At 40.7% G+C, this 15,483-nt stretch overlaps 1 protein-coding gene across 5 annotated transcripts in view; it reads right to left on the bottom strand.

Moving 5' to 3' along the window:
• RTN4IP1 (reticulon 4 interacting protein 1) overlaps window positions 1–15,483 on the bottom strand; it is a 58,130-nt gene that overhangs the window by 42,540 nt on the left and 107 nt on the right. Inside the window, exons 1-5 of one of the 5 annotated variants that reach the window (XM_072642973.1) lie at window positions 15,345–15,415; window positions 14,871–14,957; window positions 5,804–5,955; window positions 4,613–4,681; window positions 3,596–3,720 (exon numbers count right to left, since the gene is read on the bottom strand). In XM_072642973.1, coding sequence (XP_072499074.1) covers window positions 3,596–3,720; window positions 4,613–4,681; window positions 5,804–5,929 — 320 coding nt within the window. In that variant the 5' untranslated portion in view covers window positions 5,930–5,955; window positions 14,871–14,957; window positions 15,345–15,415. Of the gene's footprint in view, window positions 1–3,595; window positions 3,721–4,612; window positions 4,682–5,803; window positions 5,956–14,574; window positions 15,009–15,344; window positions 15,432–15,483 lie in introns of those variants that run through there. The other 4 variants (XM_072642971.1, XM_072642969.1, XM_072642968.1 and 1 more) reach the window with 4 other exon arrangements.

The following is a 15,483-nucleotide window of genomic DNA, read 5'->3' on the forward strand; positions in this document are numbered from 1 at the left end:
GGATTTGAACCCAGGCCTGTCTTTCATTTTCCTTCCCTTTTCCCCAAGCAGGGGGCACCATGGAGGAGGGCTGATAACTTCCCAAAACCCCTGCTGACTTTCTTCACAACCTCTGCTGTTCTTTAGGCTTCAGCCCTAGTCTGGCAGCTGCAGCTCACCATGGCCCAGACCCTCTTGCCTCACAGAGCTGCTGTCCTGACACTGTGAGGAAATTACAAGCAGGTGCTTCTCTGAAATATCAAGTAATCTTTCTTCAGTCCTTTGAGTATCCAAAGACCTACTATTATGACCTATGTGAGCTCTTGTCTTTCCCAAGAGTATTTAAGAGAAAAAAAGACGAATGTATTGTGGGGGTATTTATCCAGTGTCTACTTTTTGCCACTAAAAATAAAAACACTGAGAAAATATCCCAAGAGCTGGATGCTTGCTTGGGGACAGGCAGGAAGGAGAGAAGTTTGACAATGTGTTGCAAGTCCATGGTGAGTCACATAAGGAAAGAATCTGGTCATGCTGTTTTGAATGCTGCTTTTATGCACCTGAGTTTCTGCCTCTGTAAAGCGAGGATACTGCTTGTCCCATGGCTGTCATGAGGAAATTGCTTTGTAAATCTTAGTGTTATATAAAAATGATCTACTACCATTATTATAGAGGTAATGTTGTGCAATGTAAACAGTGCAAGGCTGAAAGTCATGAAGATCTGGCTTTTAACCTCTAGATGGCTCAGGCACAAATCCCTAGGACTAACTTATTAAGTCAGAGATGGGTTTTGCTTTGAATTAATGGAGGGAGCTTCCACTTCAGGAATTCTTTAGGAGATAAAATCACAGATTATAATTCTTGTTAACAAACTCTCTAAGCTTAAGTTTTCCTCATCTACAAAATTAGAGCATAGGTCTAATACTGGGCTCCCCTCCTGCTCTAAAATCCTGATTGCTATGAAACACTGTCAGAAACAACAGGTGGTAGAAGAGGAAAGAGAAGGTGGTGAGCCAATCTCTGGTGTGGAAAAAGGAGCCCCAGCCCCTTATGGCTTCTCACTCTTTATTTTTTAAACATTTTTCACTGCCCTATTACCTCTATTCCTGCTAGCTCAAGCTCCCAAACTGCTGAAACCACTGGCCCAAATCACTCCTACCTGCAGGTCAGAAGAAGGATGTCAGGGCTATAGAAAAAGGGGAGGAGTATGTACAGAGGATGTATTCTTGGTATGTCCAAAGTATATCTAAATAAATTTTGTCACAGAAACACTGAACACAATGGTTAGTTCCCACAGCAATATTGTACTTCGAAAAACCTGTGATTTCTCTTACACTTAATGGAATGGCACAATTACCCAAGAAATTTAAATAAAAAAAAAAATCCAACAGCAACAGGGCTGTGGGGAACCTGAGCACTCTAATCCAGCCAACTCTCATCATTCTTGGTAGTTGTGTGCTATGAAGTCACCACGAATACTGAACTACCAAATACTGAAGCACTGCTCCTGGGGAAATACCAGGTTAGGTCTCTGTGAGCCTCTGGTCACTGTATTTATTGTAGCACTTTGCAGAGAGGCCTCCATATGGATCACAGAATTTCCTCTTCCTTTTTCTAGATGTATCATACTGTTGATTCATTAACACTGAACTCACGGCCAACAGTATCATAACTCATGCCTGAATGAAATGTATCTAACACATGTCTTTTCTCCATAGCCTTCTTGTGCTCAGGAACACTAGATAGCACTTCAGCACTACACTTGGGGGTCATTTTAAACTGCAAAATCAGCAACAAAAAGCACAAAAATGGGAAAAACATGGCATTAAACAGAGCACAAAAACTGCCTTCACATTGATGAAAAATGCCTTCATTTTGTTTACAGTAGGACAGCAAAAACAAGAAGGCAGAGAGTTGCTTTGTTCAACTTCAGCTGGGAATGTGAGCACTGGACTTTTTTGGCGCTCTGTACACATCCACAAATGATTGTGAAAGCAAGAGTACTGATTTGGGGGGTTACAAATTTTTTTCTTTTAGCAAGTAGACAAATTCACAAATACTGAATTCACGAACAGTAAGGACCAACTGTATGTTACTGGTGGAATTTTACAGTGGTGTAAATATTCTGGAAAGCAATATGGCAAGATATAACATCACAGAACTGATGGCACCCTTTGAATTATCAGACAAAAAGGACCTATTTGTACTTAAATACTAGTAGCTGTTCTATTTGTAATGGCAAAATATATTAGAAACAACCTATATGTCTAGCGGTAGAATAAACTTTTATCATGGTCTGTTAATGTAATATGATATTATGGTACTATATTGAGCCAGAAAATATGAAACATACAAAAAAATGGAAAAAGTTAATACAAGATGATGAAATCAACAGAAGTACAACACACAAGAATTGACTACAATTCTGTTTAAAACTGTTTTTAAATATAAGAAAGAAAACAAAGTCAAAGGCTGTAGAACTTCACATAGAACCTATAAAGGTGCTGCCAACTATGTGCCAGGAACTGTGCTAAGTGCTACAGCAAAATGCATTTGCTTCTACCTAGTTATAAAACAACTATTTATAATTAGCAGATATTTAAGATTTACTCCTCATTCCTCTGTTTCAATAATTCTTTGTTTTTGTTATTGTCTCAGTTAATAAAAATAAAATGAAAAGATCTGTGATTTCATGAGAGGCACTCCCTCAAGTGATGCAGTTCGCCAGCTCTTCATCCCACAGCCGACTGGTTCCAAGGGCTGCTGGGATCTAAAACATCTCCAACCGAATAGTCAAGCCTCTGGTGATGAGCCTTCTCAATCTCAGTCATCAGACAACAAATATCCAGGCCAAAGTCAGGCTTAGAATTGAAACCTTTTCGGCTCAGTAGAACTTGCCAGAGGTTTCGGCTGCATAGTAGAGAAGGATAAAATATTTGACTTAAAGTCAAAAGACCTGGCTCTCAAAACGAGTTCTTCTGCCAGAGACAAGTCACTTAGCCTCAGTCTTCTCAGTGGCAAAATATACAACTGACTTCACAGGGTTTTTGTTAGGAAAGTCTTTTGTAAACCCTCAACCTATGAATCAATAAGCATTTCTTAAGTACCTAGTATGTGTCAAGCACTAGGGATACAAAGGCAAGATGACGGTAATAGCTATGAACAGCAAAAAGTGAACAGATGTGAGAGACATTATGGAGATAGAAAGGCAGAGATCTGGCAACTGATTGCATACATATGATGAGGGAAAACCTGGGTGATTGGAAGGATTGGTGTTAACCTTAACAGAAATCAGTTCCATATTGGCCTAATATTTGAAGAACCCAGATCCTCAACCATACCACAAAGAGGCTAATGATCAAGGCAGGACTTTAGTATACCACACAAACATCCATGGGAAAACATCTTTTATTTTCCAGAGAGCCAACTCAGAAATGTATTTTTTGAAACATGGCACATTTATAAGTTGGAGCTTGCCTGCAAATGTTCCAGATGTCAATGGACCCACTCTGCATAAGTCAATAGCTGATCTTTAATGTGAATGATGTTTCTGAAATGCTGGGGGAAGAGAAGGGGTGGGGGGGGAATCCAAAAGCCAAGAATTTGTCTGGGTTCCTACCGTTTTCCACTACAGTTCTTGTCATTCAGCCCACCAACCTTGTTCAGAGCAGACCAGGCTGTGAGAGCAACATAAGGCAAGGAAGCAGCTTCAGTGTGAGTGAGACACTTGGGCTTATGAGACACCTATATTTGAAGAAAAAAATATGAGGGACAAGCAATTACTTACAAGTTCATAATCAAATATATTAAATAAGCTTCTTTTAAGTAGGGACAGGAACCAGACCTGTAATTTTATTGATAGCGAGAAGGCTTCTGAGTTGACTGACAAGGGAACTTCCACTACTAATTAATGCAGGACAGCACTTTCTCTACAAAGTAAAGTCTCAGAGAGGTGCCTAGAGCTCTGAGAAGTCAGTGACATGGTCAAGAAGTGTCGGGCAGGACTTAAGGCCTCCCAGCTCCAAAAGCAAAGCTCTTTCCTCTACTCCACGTTACACTGGTCTTTATATAAGCTGCCCAGACTGTCAGATATGATTCTATAGTCTTTGTCATTCAAGGTTTAGGTAAGAGGTCTTTCAAAGCCCATGGCCTAAAGTCTCCAAAATTATTCCTAAGTCTTATAACCGAATTAGTGGATCTGCTTCATAGACAGCTTCAATGGAGAGTTTAGGTGGACCACCTGAGGTTACTTTATTCATTGTCAAACTACCATTCACTTAGGTGAGAAAAAGATTCCCTCTTCCCTTCCTCTACCTGATATCCTGCCCTTCCCTACCCTTTTCCCTCTGCTCAAATGTTCAGCCTCCTGGTTTCCAAGAATGAGACAAGAACATGGGTTCTGTTTCTCATGTGAACCAGGGGAAACATCTGGAGCTCTATTCCAAATCCCCATCTTAAGAAGCCAGGTGAGCCTACCGATACAAAATTCTGCTTTTGTAAAACAAAAGTTTCTTTTCTTCTTCCTTCCTGACGTCTGCCCCCAAAGTATGTATCAGGCCCTGAAACCAGTCCACGCCTTCCAACAAATGTCTGTTTATCCTCTCTGATTTCATGAAATAATTCTTCATATAGTTACCTCATTCGCACTGGCTACAACAAACTCTGATAGAGTGCCCTGTTTCCATGGGGGAACTGCTGCCCACACCTAAAAAAAAATCCATATATAAACATAAATATCTTAAAATAAATTTCTATTTTAATCTAGTGAAGCTAAGAGAGCTTTTCTTTCCCAAAACATAGGCCACCCTCTCCAAAAGTACCCATCAACAGTACACTGATGTATACTATAATCAAAATTATTTTCAAGTGGGAGTCAATCTACAACTTTGTATACTTTAGTGGGCACAGCCTCACCACACTGGAGCCTGGTGCCAGAACATCCCACCGTATTTGTTTTTTCGCCAAAGAACAAACTCAAAAAAAAAAAAAATTAAGTAAGCAGGCTGAATGTTGTTAAAGTAGTTGAGAAAAGCTGAAACCAAATAAAACCCAGCTGGCCTGAAACATTCATTAGCAAAAGAAAACTCCCAATAAAACTGTAGTGCTAAAAACAAGAAGCAATTAATTTGAGGATTTACATCCATAAATAAACTATGCCAGCACAGCAATCTTAAAAGTGAAAACCTATTGGATAAGAACTATCATTTAAGAGCTCCTGCAAGAGATTAACAGCTCCATATGTTAATTTTTATACATAAACATATCTCCCAGATATTCTCCCCTTCTCCCCCATAAAAAAGGAATGGATTTAACAAAACCCAGCAGTCAAACTTTTGCCCCAGAGGGCAAGAACTTTATCTTGGAATTCCAGATAACATTATGCTGAAAGGAATTTAAGAACTCTTCTAATCTGACCCTTTCATTTTACTGATGAGGAAACAAGTCTAGGTAAAGAAGTTACTTGACTTATCAAAGGTTTCACGGTCAGTCTGTGGCCAAGGCAGGAAGAGAATCCAGCTCCTCTAATTCCTAAATTGGATGGATACTCTTTGCACTAGGCTACCAAGAGTGTCTAGTACAACAGATTGTCCACAGCAGGCTTTCCAAGGAATGAATGTTGTTGAAAGAAATTATTTTAGAACTTTAAAACTCCCATGGAAAGGCTGGGGAAACACTAGATAAAGAGGTCAGAGAGTAACATGAACAAAATAAGTCATTAACAGGCAGTCTCAATGATTATTCTAGAATGAAGTCACCCAAAAGAAATATTAAGACAAAAACAAAGATAAAGCAGGTAACAAGCAGGAGCAGTATTGGGTTACATCACCTGATCTCCAGGTTTGAAATAGGTGACAGAAAGCCCACATTCCATCACTACGCCAGAGACATCCCGGCCCAGGGTCAAAGGAAATTCTTGCCCAAGGTCTTTCATAATCAGAGGATCACGCTTCATATTTAAAGCTCTTGCTCCATACCCACCTATAAAACATGATTTATCAATTTTCCCCCTGTTTCATGAAAAGGGCTAGACAAGTTTAAATACAACCACAGAAGTATAAAACAGAAACAAATGAACTTTAGCTTCCTTGGCTACATGAGGTGTGATGAAGTAAAATGGATTCAGAGAACTTTAAAGCAAAAAAAATAACATTGCAGTGTCTAGATCCTTGGTTTATGGAAGAGGAGAGACTAAGACCCCTGGGGTGAAAGGGTTTGTTCAAGGTAAATCAACTAACTTGTGGGAGAGCTGGAATCAGAACCCAAGTCTCCTGACTCAGTGATGAGTCTTCAGAGAACAAAATAAAGACCAGACTAGGTTGAGCATTAATATAGTGAAATTATGGAAAGGGGAAGAGAGGGGGACACTTAGACCCTTGCCTAAGGAGGGGTAAACTGGCCCCAATTGGAAATGAAACATATCAAAACTCAGGCTGATCAGAGTGGATCCAGGTCATGAGAAGCCATTGCACCTTCAGCCTGGGAGAGATCAGGAGACTCAGTTTTAAGAGACAGAGAGGAAGGAAAGAATGAAAGCAGGGAGGGAGGAAGGAAGGACACTAAATATGGACAAGTATTGTTGCATTCAAAGTAGTCCCCTTAGGAAGCAATATTTTTTGGTTCTTCTCTTTTGAAAATGACTAGCGTCGAAGGCATATTCTTTTGATTATTCTCAATGGTGCCTTTGAAAAAAGCACTGGGTATAGGGTCAAGGAAAACCTTGGATTTGAATTCCATATGACCCATATTAGGCATGCCACCTCACACCTCTATGCTTGTTAGTCACTGTGGAACCAAATGACAGAATTTAAAGCACTCTGCAAACCTTAAAAGTACTACGTAAATGTCAATTACTGCTACCAGAGGATGGATCACATTCTTAGAGATGTCTCAGATACATCTAGAGCCAAAACTGGTATATAACGTAGATGGTCAAGCTGGATAGCATCATTTTTAAAACAAACCCAAAAAGTTAGTAGTCGTAAACAAATACAACTGATTTTTTGGAGGGGGAGGAGATGGAAATGGGGATATTAACTGGTTCTAAAGGTCAATTCCAAGAAAGGAACATCTAAAACATCATGAGCCATAGCATTGACAGAACAAGTGTATAACCTCCCAACGTGACAACTTCAGAAGAGACCTTTTGGATAGATAAATATTATGTGCTTCTTCATTAAAATCTAACTGTTTTAGCTCTTGCACCATCCTAGTAACAACTTAAAAATTTCCATCCTCCCCGGAGAACCCCAGCTAAAGGACAAGTGAAGAAAGAAGAGGCAGAAGTAGATGGTCACACTGGGCTGGAGCCTTCAGAAAGAAACCCTAACTAGGGCTGTGCCAGTTCTCCTACATGATTCAGATCTCTTATCCCTATGACTCAAGACTTTTAACCACTATCTGAATCCTCCCTGACCCAGGTCATTTCATCTTTTAATGCAACGTCTACCTGTCTGAAACCTATGCATAGAGTTATGCCTCATGGATCCTCTTGACAATCTAGACTGACTGCCTTCTGTGTGGCCAAGTGTAGTACCTGTATAATAAATTATTTCTCCTTGGAAAAAAAAATCTTACGTTAGAATCACGTTTTTCATTTCTTTAAAAGAGTTAAAATAGAAAGTAAATAGGGCTGTTTCCTTCTATTCTCAACAAACCAACCACTCAAGTTTACAGTAACTCAAATCAATAAATGAGGCAAAACTACATCTTGTCTATACCCAATATACTGTCCTACAGGTCAGGTAGGTAGCACAGTAGATAGAGTGCTGGGCCTGGAGGCAGGAATCCGGCCTCAACACTTACTAGCTGTGTGACACTGGGCGAGTCACTTAACCTATCTGCCTCAGTTTCCTCATCTGTAAAATGAGGATAATAATAGCACTTGACCCCCAAGGTTGTTATGAGGATCAAATAAGATACTATCTGTAAACTGCTTAGTACATTGCCTAGCACACAGTAGACCTTATAAGAATGTTAGCTATTATTGCTAATTATTTTTAGACATATCTAGTCCAACTACCTCATTTTATGCATAAAGAAACCGAGATCCACAGAGGTTAAGTCATTTCCCCACGATCATACAAGTAATAAGGGTATTTAAACCTAGGTCTTCTGATTCCAAATCCATTTCCATTGTACCACACTTATTCAGAGGCCACTTCTTAAAGGCTCCAGGCAAATGAGCACTTCCAGACAGTCTCTCTCCCAACAAGTAGATGTCCCTCAGTGAATCTCTGAATGTTAGTACATCTTCTACCTTTTTTCTTCATGTGTCACCCCAAACAACCATATATAAATCCTAAGCAAGTTCTAATCTTTATATCTTTACATCTCTTACAAAAGATCCCTGTTCTTCTCTGACACAGCTACCACTCACTCATAACATCCCACCTAGACTACTCCAACAGCCTTCTAGTTGATCTCCTTACCTCAATTTTCTTTCCACTCCAGTGTATCTCCCACTCAGCTGCCAGTTTTCTTCCTAATGCTCAGACCCAACCATGTTACTCCAGAATTCATTAAACTCCATGGCTCCCTTTTATTTCCAGAACAAAACATAAAATCCTCTGCTTGACTTTTAAAGTACTTGACAACATGGTCCCTTTCCAGACTACACTCCAATTACAACGGTCCTCTTACTGCTCCTTGCATGCCACACTCCAACTCTGCGCCTTGTTAGGAGTGGAACTCCTCATGCCTGAGGTATGTTCCCTCCTCATCTCTATCTCCTGGCCTCTCCACTTTCCTCACATCTTAGCTCAAATCCTAACTTCTGCAAGATGCCTTTTCCTGCAGCCCTTCAGTGCTATGACCTTCCCTGGAGTTGTTTCCAGTTTCTTCTGCATGTATCTGGTATATACATAGTTGGCTTGTCCTCCCTGCCCCTTAGAACGTGAACACTCTGAGAGCAAGGCTGTTTTTGCCTTTTTTTATCCCCAGTGCTTAGCATAGTGCCTGGCACACGAGTGCTTAATAAATGTTTGGTGAACGACTGACTCCTATGTGTCAATTCTAGAAGTCAATTCCCATTTATAAACAGCTGTCTTACAATTTTCCTCCCCCCTAAAATGCCTGCCCCACACTCACTGCTGCTTCCTGAGGGGTTCACAAGTAGAGAACAGAAAGAAGCTAAAGCAAGAACAGCTGCAGGAGAAAGAAAAAGGGAGGAGGTTGTTCTGCCCCAGGTTAATTACCAGAGCAGGGAGACTACTATTTAACCGTGCTCCTGCCCCAAAAGATCTCTTCTCTATTGAATTCCTTTGCATGCCTAGCACATAGAAAGCACTTAATACTTACTGTCTGGGTGACTTTGATAAACTGCCTGAAACACCACCAGTTAGAGATTCTTCTTCATCACTAAGAATCTTCTTTTTAAAAACACCAATTACTCCAAGAAGGTTGTGGAGTTTGAAGTCAGTCACACATTATTTTGAATTTATTCAATGAGACTGATTTGCCACTGGCCTTTAGCTAAGATAAGCCCCACTGACCAGAAGGGAGCTTTTGACTAGGAGGTAGCTGAGGAATTTAGAGGTTTAAGCAGGCTTGGGTGAGATGCAACAATGAGATTTAAGACAATGTGAATTCCCTATGCATGCTAGGATCCCCAAGACAAATTTCATTTATTTTCAAATTTTTGCCCAAAGTAGTGCTTTAGAAAAGGTCTAGAACGGTGGCATAAAGCGGGAAAAGGAAGACAAAATTTTTTTTCTTCTTCTCTGTTGTACCCCAAGGCCCTCACTTCCCTCAGGATCATGCCATCAGGATTATAATATATCCTTTTTAAGGATTTAATTTAATTTAAAGGCTTGTGTGGGAATCTAATTCCCACTTATGACCCTGTTTCTATGGGAAAATGTTCTAAACCAACTTAATTTTTGAAACACAAGCTATATCTTATTTGGAGTATGTCTGATTTTATGATCTAGTCATACTCTTCCGTCACATCCCACCCCCATTTCTCTCTCATGACCAAAAACGTATATTCACTGGCCATTTCCTTAGCCAGTAGCCAGTGAACCAAAATAAAATGACAACCACCACCACCTTGGCATCCAATGTCTATGAGACAGCATGGTGTACTAGGAAGAGCCCTAGACTATGAGTCAGAAGATCTGGGTTTGAATCCTACCTTCTGTAACACACTTGCATTACCTAATTTAATTCAACAGTATTTAATTCTACAAGTACTAAGAGTTCATTTAATGTGGCAAGTTATCATGGTAGCCTCCAAGACAGACAAAAATCTAACGGTCTCTACTCTCAAGTAGCTTACACCTAGAGAGGAAGAGATCTGAGGTATGTGTGGGGGGTGAAAACAATTAAGTGCTATTTATTCACTGAAATATTTGAGACATATAGGGAGCAGAAGTAGGCATTCTCCAAAGCAGAATTTCAGCTGATATGAAACTATGAGATTTTTTGCCTCCCCAAACTACTTGAGATATACTATATGATATTCTGAGAATGGCCCAAATGAACTGCCATTCATTCAAACTAGTTAACTAGGTCCACAGTACGAGCCAAATGAGTACCTCTGATACGGATATATCTGCAATTAAAAAAAAAAATCTCAAAAGAGCGAAGTAGTTGATACCTGAAAATGACAAACTTGTTTTGTGACACAAAACACTGTGGAATGAAGGAGGTAGATTTGTCTGGCTGATTTCAGTTGCCATTTAAACTATTCAGAGAAAGCTAGTCCTAAAGATTATGAAGGTTCTGTGGTCCTGATGTTTGCATGACCCTTATGGCAATGGGAGCCTTACATCTTGGTTAATCCAAAAGAAATGTTGGTTTGACACTGGTTGCTTTGATTCAGTTTAGATTTTAAGGCTGTCATTCTTAATATTTTCTATGATTATAATTTTATCCCATCAGTTGCTGTCTTCCTTTCAAAACAGATTAGACAACTTTCTCACTTTTTTTTCCAAGTCTGAGGAAATTACTGACTACTGCAGTTGATAGTATGGTAAATAAAGTTTAATCCCCCCCTTACCCCAGTAAAAATTTCCTTTCTGGAAAAAAGCAATCTCTACAAGAAACTATGGATTGGGAATGAGAGTGAGGTAGGGAGCACCTTAGCAACAAGACAGATTAACCTGGAAATGGCAATCTCTGTGACCATAAGCTCAAAAAAATATCATTTGGTCTCATGGATATCGTATAAAAGCAAAATCTGCCTCTATATTAGATTGTTAAATAGCAGCCAATGGGTCACTGATTTGGTTTTGTAGATTTCACTGGGGAGAAAACAGAAGTGTACAAGTTTTAAATATAAAGGCTTAAAAGATAAAGCAGAAATCCCAGACAGAAGTAAAAATACTGGCAACCTGAGCTTGAAGTCAGAGGATGTAAAGCAAGTAGTTATCTTATGTAAAGTCCAAGCCCCTAGTTTTATAGATGAGTGAACTGAGATGAAAAGTTTAACTAACTTGTCTGAGGACACACAAGTTAAGAAGCAGCCAAAACTGGGATCTATATACACTGAAAAAGAACTGGCTCTTGGAGTAAGAGGACCCAGGTTAAAATGCTACATCTGATATTCCCTTAGGGTGGCTAGGTGGCACCACAGCGCACAGAGTACTGGGCCTGGAGGCAGCAAGATTCCTCTTCCAAAGTTAAAATCTGAACCCGGACTTACTAGCTGTATGTACCTGGACAAGCCACTTAACCCCGTTTGCCTCAGTTTCCTCAGCTGTCAAATGAGCTGGAGAAGAAAATGGCAAACCACTCCAGTATCTTTGCCAAGAAAACCCCAAATGGGGTCACGAAGAGTCAGACCGGTCTGAAATGACTGAACAACAAAAAACAAAGAGCTTGGACTAGATGGTTTCTGGGGTCCCTTCTAGCTCTAGGGCTAAGATTTTCTGACTCTAAATTCTTCCACCATGAGGATGTTGGATCAAAATAACTATTTTAAAACAAACTATTAAAGTATAAAATGTTAAAAATGAACTATTTAAAAATAATTTCTCATTTCCCATGTGGCTGCATTAATCTGGGACTTCTCTGGCTTTTCTACTCTGTCCCAGGATGCTCATTGTTGGGAAAACCTTATCAACCTGTAAGGTCCCTTCAGTCTGGGCTCTCCAGCCCATCACCCTTCTCTGACCCTCTGGAGGAGGGAGCTCAGCTCAGAAAACCTCAGGGCTCACTTACTGTGGGACTTCTCTTACTTCTTTACCACCCACGTCCCCCTCATATGCTGCCTTTCCCCATACCTGGATGTCCTCTTTTCAGTTCCTTTGGTTTTCAGCTCCTTTCACCTCCTCCTCCTCTTCCCTGCATAAGACTGGAAACTCATTGAGGGCAAAAGTTGTCTTTCTTTTTTTCCTATTTGTGTCCCCAGCACTGAGCCCCGTGCTTGGCCCAGGGTAACTATTAGAATCACCAATTCTCAAGCCATTATGAGATCTTGGAGATCATGAAAGCTAACCCCTCCATTCAGGGAGAAAAACTTGGGTCCAAAGAAATACAATGACTTCTCCAAAGTCAGGCAAGCAAATGAGTTGCACAGCCAGAAACAGGACCCAGATCTCCTGCTTCCCGGACCAGTACTCTTCAACAATGCTGTTTTCTTACTCTAGAACTATGAACATTACAGTCAATTTACAGAAGAGAGGGAAGACATCAACCCTACTTTCAAGGAGCTTACTATTGGAAGTGAAGAAAACACAAAACTAAGATAAATATGTATCCATCTATCACTTACATGTAGATAAATTTACATTTTTAATCAGTAAAGGACCTCATACTGTCATTTATTGTCATTAAGTTTATTTTAAAAGGGATTCCTGTATTCCCCAAAGCCCACTTCTATATGCTCCCTGCCAAACCTCTTTGCCCCCCAAAGTCTAGAAGTACTCTGGTACTCTTTATAAAAACAGCTCCAAAATCTACGTAGCCAAACTGGATGATAAATAACAAAGAAACAATGGCAGCATGGAAAGCCAGTAGTCAAAGGAAGGAAGAACAGGTAGAGAATGTTCTACTTGTTTCTCTAATCAAATGTCAAACCATTCCACGAAAAAAAGGAGAATAGTGCTCATTGTGAAAAGCTGCAGAAATACATTCCCACTCTGGTCTGTGCAGGAATAAAGCAAAGTAATAAGGTTTCAATTTATGGACATAGAAATCCCCCACTGTAGCACAGTTTATTATTAATCTTAATTTGGTAACTGATAGGTAAATACAGAAAGGCCAGTCCCTCAAACATAGCTAAAAAATCTGAACGGATCATTAAGGAGGACTTACAATGGCTGATTATGAGACTATAAACAGTAGCAAAAAAAGACTCTGTAGTCAAAGTCAATATCATTCAGTAGCTTATTTAAAAAATATGGAGGCTAAATGGCCCCCCATTTTCAAATGAAACAGCTGACATTTATAGAGCACTTAAAAAGTTCACAAAGTCCATTACATACATCTAATTTAATCCTCACCACTCTGATGTAGTTTTATTTCACCTAATGCCAAGCTTTGCAAACACAGCTCATTGGTATTATTATTTTTAAGGCATTATTTCCCACTCAAAGAAAACGAGTGCTGTGGTAGACAAGAGGGTTGACCTTGAAGTAAGAAGTATGTGGATTTAAGTCAGGTCTAGCACATGCCTGCTTAGTCATACTATTTAATCTGTCATTGCCCAAGATTCCTGCAGACTGGGTAAGGTGCTCCTCTGCATGGTTGGCAGGAGTTTTCTCACAAAGACATCGCCAAACTGATGAAATCACAAGTCTGGACCCAAACCAGAAGTGTACTACTTACAGATGGGAAACTGACAGAATGTGTTGAAATTGGGCAAAGCGCCACTAAGTTGCAGAGACAATACTAATAATCCTAGCCTTCTTTTTCTTAGTTTGTTGCTTTCTCCAGTAAACCAATAAATTGTGAGCAATGAACGTGACTGGCAAATAATAATAAAAATTCAAATCTTGAACTGAGGTATTACAGCATGAAAATTCTATGACCTGGCACAGACCTCGGTAAATCTCCATGGTCACTACAGCTGGTCATAAAAAAGGGACCTCTGCGATCCAGTATTCTAGTCCAACCCCCTCATTTTGCAAATGAGGAATCTCAGGTGCAGCTGATGTAATTATTAGTACAGAAACTCCATGACCTGAACCTGGCCTCGGTAAATCTTTATGGTCACAACAGATGATCACAAAGAGGCCTCTGTAGTCACCTAATCCAACTTCTTAATTTTACAAATGAGGAAACTGAGACCCAGAGAAAGTATATAAGTAAATGACACAACTCTCACTCAAAATCCAGTATTCTTTTCCCTACAAAATATGAGAACACTTGGTTACAAGTACAACCCGCCTCCAACTGATAATTTATGAAAAGAACCGGAATGAGTTTGTCAAATATAAAAACGGATCAAATTTACATCAAAAGGGAATGCAATCTACTGTACTTTATACAAATTCCAATTTCAAAAAGGTTGCAAAAGGGACTCTTGAAAATCAAATGTTTGAATTTTTTTTTACATTTTGCTCTCAATCTGTTTCTCTGCCCAAGTTTTTCTATAATAGGACACACCAAAAAAACCCTTCAGTACAATAATAAAAGTTTTAGGAAAAAACTTACTTCTCATGTTAACATCTATAGGGTTTATACTGGCAGCATGGACCTTAATAATGACTTCATTGGGATAGTATATGACAGGAAACATCATATTCTTTGTGAATCGGAGCACTTCGTTCGCCCCGTATTTATCGATCACCCAGGCTGGCATCACGGTGCTCCTGGAAGCCGTGGTGCCGAAGTCTCTGACCCGCCACGGTCTCCCCGGGCACAGCCCGCCCGCCCTCCTCAGCACCAGCCTCTTCAGAACCTCCATCCCCAGGTACCGGGCGCCCACGTGGCTCCGGCAGCAGCCTCACCTGAGCCAGGAGCAGCCCCGAGCCCGGCCCGGCCCGGCCCCGAGCCTTAACTCCGCCCGGTTCGGCTAAATAAGCGCGTTTTTTAAACTGAGTATTGAGAATAGAAAGGGGGGGCCCAAGAAGTAATCAGTGAACCCCCTGGGGGAGGAGATGGCAAAAAAAGGTTTTAAATCATTAATGTCAGTAATCAACTATTTCTACCGCTGCTCGGGTCAAGGGTCAAAATACAATTTTCGTCTATAATGAATGGGCTCTGCCCGTTCTTCTAATTGATCTCCTCCAAAAAAGTCCAATAATGATAATAACAACTCTCCCTGCTTGTCCTCACCCCGCCGCCCCCGCAAAGCACTATCTCCGCACCCCCGACCCCTAAAGCTCCCCTGCAGACCCCGGCCTAACCCTAACGCCTAAAGCCCCTGCCCAGCCCTGTTTGCTCCCCGAGATCCCAGGAGCCTGAGGACTAGGTACACCCACCCGTCCCCAGCCCCGGCCGGGGTCTGAGCTAGAGGTCGTGGAGGGTCGGGAGGATTGGAGGCTTCCTGCTTCCCACGAGTCCCGCCCCCCACTCCCCGGCATGACCCAGGCAGCGGCAGCCAATGGTGTGCGAGGATCA

This window comes from Notamacropus eugenii, chromosome 2, assembly GCF_028372415.1.
Source record: "Notamacropus eugenii isolate mMacEug1 chromosome 2, mMacEug1.pri_v2, whole genome shotgun sequence".
Taxonomy (NCBI): Eukaryota; Metazoa; Chordata; class Mammalia; order Diprotodontia; family Macropodidae; genus Notamacropus; species Notamacropus eugenii.